The sequence below is a fragment of the Nycticebus coucang genome, chromosome 12 (assembly GCF_027406575.1).
Source record: "Nycticebus coucang isolate mNycCou1 chromosome 12, mNycCou1.pri, whole genome shotgun sequence".
Taxonomy (NCBI): Eukaryota; Metazoa; Chordata; class Mammalia; order Primates; family Lorisidae; genus Nycticebus; species Nycticebus coucang.
In genome coordinates, this window is record NC_069791.1 from 29,765,815 (window position 1) to 29,773,091 (window position 7,277).

The 7,277-nt window shown below is 42.7% G+C and overlaps 1 protein-coding gene and 1 non-coding gene across 3 annotated transcripts in view; both read left to right on the top strand.

Moving 5' to 3' along the window:
* Positions 1-2,167, top strand: part of IPO8 (importin 8) — an 88,541-nt gene extending 86,374 nt beyond the window's left edge. For both annotated transcript variants that reach the window (XM_053556274.1, XM_053556275.1), the window contains one exon: positions 136-2,167. In XM_053556274.1, the coding sequence (XP_053412249.1) occupies positions 136-233 (98 nt within the window). In that variant the 3' untranslated portion in view covers positions 234-2,167. The remainder of the gene's footprint in view (positions 1-135) is intronic.
* Positions 2,168-3,012: 845 nt separating this feature from the next.
* On the top strand, positions 3,013-3,120 carry LOC128562861 (U6 spliceosomal RNA). The gene has a single exon (XR_008373561.1). It is a non-coding gene; the product is annotated as a U6 spliceosomal RNA (small nuclear RNA).
* Positions 3,121-7,277: the final 4,157 nt, after the last annotated feature.

Below are 7,277 nucleotides of genomic sequence, written 5' to 3' on the forward strand. Positions count from 1 at the left end.
TTCTTTTGTTGGGACTTAGATCTTCAATTCTAAGTATATAAAGAGTCTGGTACCTTTGACCTTATCTCCAACTTTGTCACCTTAAATACTCTTTATTTTCTCTCCCTGCCACCCCTTTCTTTTGGAAAATACTAGAGGCAAAGAAGAAGATTGAACAACAGGGCGGCTTCACATTTGAAAACAAAGGCGTCCTCTCTGCATTTAACTTTGGGACTGTGCCCAGCAACAACTGAAGGAGGGGACATCAGCCTACGGGATGTCATCCCGCATTTTACTTCACGAGGGGAGTGTGGGGTGAGGGCAGACAAAGGGCTGCTTTTCAGGGTCTTCCTGCTGTGCCAGCTCCCATCTGGCATTAGGCAGCACTTTTCCCCACCCTGCCTTTCCCCTTTGACCTTTCTCCCCCTGAAATCTAGATGTTTTAAACAGCTACTGTAATGTATGAAATGAGAGAAAAACAGAGTCATTGGGCTGAAAAGGACAAACTGTATACTCCAAAGGCTGAGTGCCCAGGGTGTTTTAGAGGATCAGATCAACTCGCCCGTCTCAGGTTTTTGCCATGCAGAATCGAAGGATTGATGCGGATAACAGTGCCTTCTGTTGTACATGAATTATCAGAAAAAATTTTTTGGAGTGCATTGCAATTTTTTTTAAAGCATAAAACATATTTGTAGATATAATATAAACCTTGGTTGTATGTTGACGTATTCTGCATTTTACTCTGTGAATTTACTGTTAGGCAGTTAGCTGTGAGTCACTCTGGTTTCAAAAATGTCCTTGCTCCCTTTGCTCACCCTGCTGCTGGGGGGCTTGCTTCAGGGGTTGTGAAACATGCACTGGCTCTGGTTTTCCATAAGATGTTTTGTGGCTTTCTTAAGAAGTGTCTTACTCCTTCTTCCATTGTATTTTTTTTACCTTGGAAGGGATAATATTTCTTTTGGGGTCAAGAAATATGCGTATCAATTTCATTCATAACCTTGTATGTTACGAGTGTTCCTGCCAATAATTTCTTTGCACCAAGTGGCAGGGGCTCTTTAGTCACTGGAGTTAACAGTAAGTCTGAATATATTCTGAATCACATCTTAATTATGCAATTAATTCATCATTATACCTAAAGCACATTGAACTTCTAGGAGAAAGGTACTACATAGGCACACCGTCTTTCTGGATGGGGGCTTGCATTTTCAATAACTTATCATTCCAGCTGTGTTGGACCAGGGTCCAAAGTATTTTATAATGATTTTTTTTTTAATCTAGGAAAAAGACCCAAACATCGCTAACTTCTTGCTTTCTCACCTATTTTAATTGTCTCCTACCTAAGTTTTTTCTAGTCTTTATTAGAGCTCAGTTTGACTTCTTAAAATTTTTTAAGAGTTGTGCAGACTCCATGTTAAGGAAGAAAACTTTTTCAAGGGTTGGGTCAGCTGCACTCTTAGATGGGTAATGATGTAAGATAACCTACAGAAAATATTGCAGATGGGTAGAATTGTTTTTCTGAACTGGTCCAAATCCAGAACCTAGACCATAGTGTTTTTATTCAGCGAAATGAAAATATATCTTCAGAATTTCACATATTATTGGATTAATACAACTTTTCATTTTTGCAAAATGGAAAATTCAGAAATTCACAGCTTAAGTTTCTCTTCAGTGACTGGAGGAGTGGTAGGGAGCCAGGTGCTTCATCTGCTGCCATCCCTATTCATATGTCAACTCTTCTTATTACAAAATTGTAAGTAATTTTTGCAGAAGTAGCCTGAAAAACCATGACTTTTGGAGGTAAATGTCCCCTGCTTTCCTCTGTCCCTTCACGAGACATTAAAGCTGAATGTGCCAACAGCAGTTAGGAGAGAAGGATGACATTGGGGGAAGTTGTAGAGAGTTCTGAAACTCTTCATTCTCCTCATATGAATTTTAACATGAATACTATGCTTTGATACTGGATGGTAAAGGCATCTGATTTTAGCGATTTTGTGATGTGTTGTCTTCTGCAGTATTAAAGGGAAAGAAGTATTAATGTGCATCACCCTATCTTGTTTTTGAAGCCAGGGTAGTTGTATGATTTTGTTACCAGCAGTGCTAACCTGAATGTGACCCGGTTACCTTGGAAATGCAGGAACTTCTATGAATGTACTGTAAAATAAAATGTGGACTGATGCCCAAGATTCTGAAGTCTGTGTGAAATATTTTATGAAGTGTGGAGGTGCCTTAGGCAGATGATTAAAAGCCCATCTATATGTTGTCCTGACTTCTGGGGACCTACAGCATGGTGACTGTTGGTCTAGGAGGGTAACAAGTTCTTATCAGGAACAGCTAAAGCATGGGGAGTGGTAGGGGACCAGAGCCCACCTCATAAACCAGGGTGTCCAACAAGAGTGATAGGGCTCTGAAAAGGTGAAGGGTGGTCAGCCATTTCAGAACCTTGGGGGAAAGGAAAGGTCACTAAAATGCAGCCAATTTTGGATGGGCTACTGTCAGATTAAAGTGGTAAATGCTGGCCTTGTGATTCTCAATATAGCCGTGTGTTGCTTAATTGTTACGAGACAAAGAGGATCCGGCTGCCTGTCACTGTCAGCCAAATGCAGGGACAAGGGTTAGGTCCAGTGAGCTTCATTATCAGAAGGCCAGCAACTCAGAAGGAGCACAGAGAGAGCAGTCGCTCCACAGCTGCTCTGCCTCAGTTACAAGTCTGACAGTTTTTACAATGGGGATACAAGGAGGTACACTTAGAAAATTTTAACTTACCTGATAGAATGAAGACTTCTTCGAGGTTGCTTCCTACCCTGTATCCCCGAAAATAAGACATCCTCCAAAAATAAGACCTACTTACAGGAAAGATAAGACGTCCCCTGAAAATAAGACCTAGCGCATCTTTGGGAGCACACCTTAAAATAAGACACTGTCTTATTTTCGGGGAAACAGGGTAAGGAAAAGCGTTTAAATAGCAGACAGGTGATTTTTCACTCTAACAAAATAAAAGAATCAATAAAACAGTCGTCAAAGTAACCTTTACCAGTGCTCGCTTTGGCAGCACATATACTAAAATTGGAATGATACAGAGAAGATTAGCATGGGCCCCTGCGCAAGGATGACACGCAAATTCGTGAAGCGTTCCATATTTAAAAAAAAAAAAGTAACCTTTACCAGTATCCCAGCACTTATTGCCTACGTGTGACTATTTCCTCAAGTCTCCTGAGGTAAGTGTCCTCAACAGTCACAGAGAAACCTTAACTAGAGAATCGCCGGAAGGTGTGAACTCGGTAGTTTAGGTTCCATACATAACACTCCTTCAGCCCAGCTTCTCAGACTCCTCCTTGTCGGCCACTTTTCTGGCTTCATAACAACAGGGATATATTTTGAGAAATGCTTTTGAATGCAGTTTTCTTGTATGATATCATAGAGTCTACTTACAGGAACCTAGATGGTATAGCCTGTTAGACACCTAGCCTGTGTGGGGTGGCAAATTAGTGCCAGGCTACAAACCTCATGTTACTGTACTGAATACCTTAGGCGGCTGTGACACAATGGTAAGTATTTGGGTATCAAAAAATATCTAAACATAAAGTGTAGTAAAAGTACAGTGTAAAAAATGGTACACCTGTGTAGACACTTAGCATGGTGGAGCTTGCAGGACGGGGGTTGCTCTGGGTGAGTCAGTGAGTGAATGAGAAGCCTATCAGGGGTCCTCAAACTTTTTAAACAGGGGGCCCGTTCACTGTCCCTCAGACTGTTGGAGGGCCGGACTATAGTTTAAAAAAAAACTATGAACAAATTCCTACACACACTGCACATATCTTATTTTGAAGTAAAAAAACAAAATGGGAACAAATACAATCACACTGTCTCATGTGGCCCGCGGGCCGTAGTTTGAGGACCCCTGCCTAGGACATGACTGTGCACTGCCACTTCCTTTCTAAGTATCGTTCACTTAGGCTGCTCTAAATTTATAAAATTTGTTTAATAATAAACTTACTGAAGCTTACTATACCATAGCTTACTGTAACTTTTATAAACCTTTTTTTAACTTTTTGACTCTTAAAAAACACTTAGCATAAACAATCATTGTACAGCTATACAAAAACATTACCCTTCATATACTTATTCTAGAAGCTTTTTTCTAAGAAAATTTTTTATTTTTTACTTTTTAAACTTTTGTTTAAAAGCAAAATACAAACATTGCCCTAGGCCTACATAGGGTTGGGACTGTCCATATCCCTGCTTCTGTCTTCACATCTTGTCCCCCGGAAGCTCTTCCTGGCAGTCATGTGCATGGAGCTGTCATCTATGGTAACCACGCCTGCATCTGGAATACCTCCTGAAGGACTTGTCCGAGGCTGCTTACAGTTCACATTTTTTCTGTAAGTACAAGGAATGCTCTCTAAAACAATAAGAGGTATAGTATAGTGAATGCTAAGTGATTGGAAATTTTCTGCTCTATTATAATCTTATGGGACCACCATCTTACAACTCCTGTCATTAACCAAACGGTCGTTATGTGGCATGTGATTATAATTAAACTTTCATGACACTAGACCCTTCTTCCCACCTCTGAATTGTGTTCGACCCAGTATGTTGTTAATCATTGAACATTTCTAAGATAGAAAAGTTATTTTAAATTGACACTTAAGTAATATAGTGAATTATAATACAGTTTTGTGTTCATCAAGGGAGGCTGAATAATAAATCCAGGGAGAAAATCAAAGAAAACTTGGAATGTACCTGTGTGTGCATACATGTGCATGTGTGAACATGTTTCATGTATTAAAAGTATTTTTTAATAATAAAATAATAAAAATAATAAAAGTATTACTCCCGATGCGCCTTAAACAATAACCTTTCCTGTGGCCTCTTTACTCTCTCTATTGAGACCACGGTGCAAGTGCTGACTCTGGGTGGGCTGGGAAATGGCTGCAAAGTCAAGGAACAAAGGGATGGCTTGCACTTTGTAAGTGACTGTGTTTGAGAAAAAAGCACAAATAAGGAGCGACCACACTTAATCCTGTATCAGGAGAGAAGCATGTCGGCAACAGAAAGTGGGCGGGAGAGTCTGGGCCAGAAGGCAGCGCTGGTAGAGGAAGGCGAGGCCCCTGCTGTGGAGGAGAGGGAGTGCAAGTTCTGACATGGAGCGGGCAGAGAAGTGGGTGCACCTGCTCCCTGCAAGGCACATGAGGAGGCTCACATTGGAGTCACCCAACTGGACAAAGAGGTTTCACAAGTGGATAGGTCCCCACCTCCCCAACCCTAGCTGCAGCTAGAAATGGGAAGCTTTCTAAAGGATTTGGAATATCAGGGGCTAAAAGAAACTCAGGCAGGAGTGAACTTGTGGAGACTTTCCTCCCCAAAGGCTGCCCTAGGCAGAGCAAGGCCTCACAGGCACCCTTCTGCTGGTCTGTGTCCAGTGCACAGCTCTTCTGCCTAGCGGGTGAGAACAGTACGCTCAGTTTCTCCTGCCGGTCATCCTCCCCTCCGCTCTGCTGATTTCGGTCAGTCTGACTCCCAGGTCTTATCTCCCCGGCATGCAGTGAGCTAGAACTCCTTCACACACGGGTAGTCTCTGGCCTTGGAATTGCCTCTTTCTGCTTCTTTGTGTACCACTAGCATTTGTTTTGTTTTGCCTTGAATTGTTCATACCACTGATCACAGACTTAAGGGCAGACTGTGCTCTACCTAATATTTTGTGGATGATTTTTTCTTTATGATGCCTGCCTCCAGTGGCAAAGCATTATTAATAGAATGAACAGATGAATGGATACGTATTTGCAGTTTGCCAATAAGCTTAGAACTTGCAGGCATCGCAGGCCACACGTAAGGTCTCCGAGGCAGGTAGGTCCCTGTGGAGGGAGCTGGCTGTTGGAAGAGAAACAGTGTGCAGCAGCAGCTGGTGGGGACGGACGTGTGCTGCAGGGAGTGAGATGCTGTCTGGGGATCCCCGGGGCCCCCTCCCTGTTTCTAAATCCAGTGCACAGTTTTTCCCCAGTAATCCCTTCCAAATGATAGTACACCATTTTTATGTGCAGCACTCAAGGCAGCTTTTTATTTCCGGACCTCCCTTTCTCTAGGTCCCCTGACAAACTATTCCCTTTCTCCTCACTCCCCTGGTCCCTTCCTTCCCCCTCTGGGTTCATTCTCCTCTACTTAATTTTTAAGCTGGTTCATCCTTGACTCACTTCTCAGTCTGCACACTCAACCACCCTGTCTCACTGACTCTTCAGAATATATATATATATATTGGGGGGGGGTTGTCAAATGATCTTTTATTAAAACATCTTCCCTCATATCTTTTAACTAGCTGGGCATTCCACAGCACCTCTGTTGATGTCAGCTATGATGTTAGGAGGGTGGTGGCCATCGACATTGCAGCCCACCGACTGAGCCGTCTCCCGAATCTCTTTAATGGTTCTGGAGAGTTTTCTGGCTAAAGATCAGTGTTGCATCTTCTGGGAATGTTGATAATCTCATCAAAAGTGATATGTCTATTGTGTTCAATGTTTTTCTGTTTCTGTCCTTCGGTGGTTCCTTGAGGGCTTTGATGGTGAGGGCACAGGCAGAAGGCACCACTTCGCTCTGGGCCTGTCTGTTCTGGATGGTCAGTTTCACTGTAATCCTCAGACTCTTCCAGTCACCTGTTGCCTTGGCGATGTCATCACCAACCTTTTTTGGAGACAAACCCAGGGGGTGATCTTGGGGGCCAGGGCAGACGTGACACTGACTTCAACACCGGTGCATCTCAGGTACACGACTTTGATCTTGTTGGGGTTGAACTTAGCGGCATGGTGGAGGCGACTGGGGTCAGATGAACCTGGATTCAGGATAACCGAAGGAAGTTGTACTTTGGCCTCCTCCAAGCCGAAAGCCAAAAGGTCTTCAGGATATGTTTTGAAAATATGTATGTATAGTTTGAGTCTGCTTCCTTCCTTCCATATCACCTGAGTGTAAGCCACCACTGTCTCTTTAATAGAATAGTCTAGTATCCTCACATTTTTGGTCTAACATCTGCTCATGCCCCCCACACCTCTTTTCTTGCCTATTCTTCACATAATAGAATGGATGTTTTTTCAAAATATGATCTTGATAGCATCACAAACCCGATTAAGGCTCTCAGTGGCTTTAGAATAAAGAGAAAGTCCTTGGCCCTTCCTCCACTTTGTCATCCTGTGTTACGTCCTCAGACAGGATGCTCTAGCTGCCTGCATTTACTGTCTCCAGTTCACTGGTTTCTTTTTTTATTTCAATAGATTTAGGGAGTACAAGTGGTTTTTTGTTGCATGGATGACGTGTAT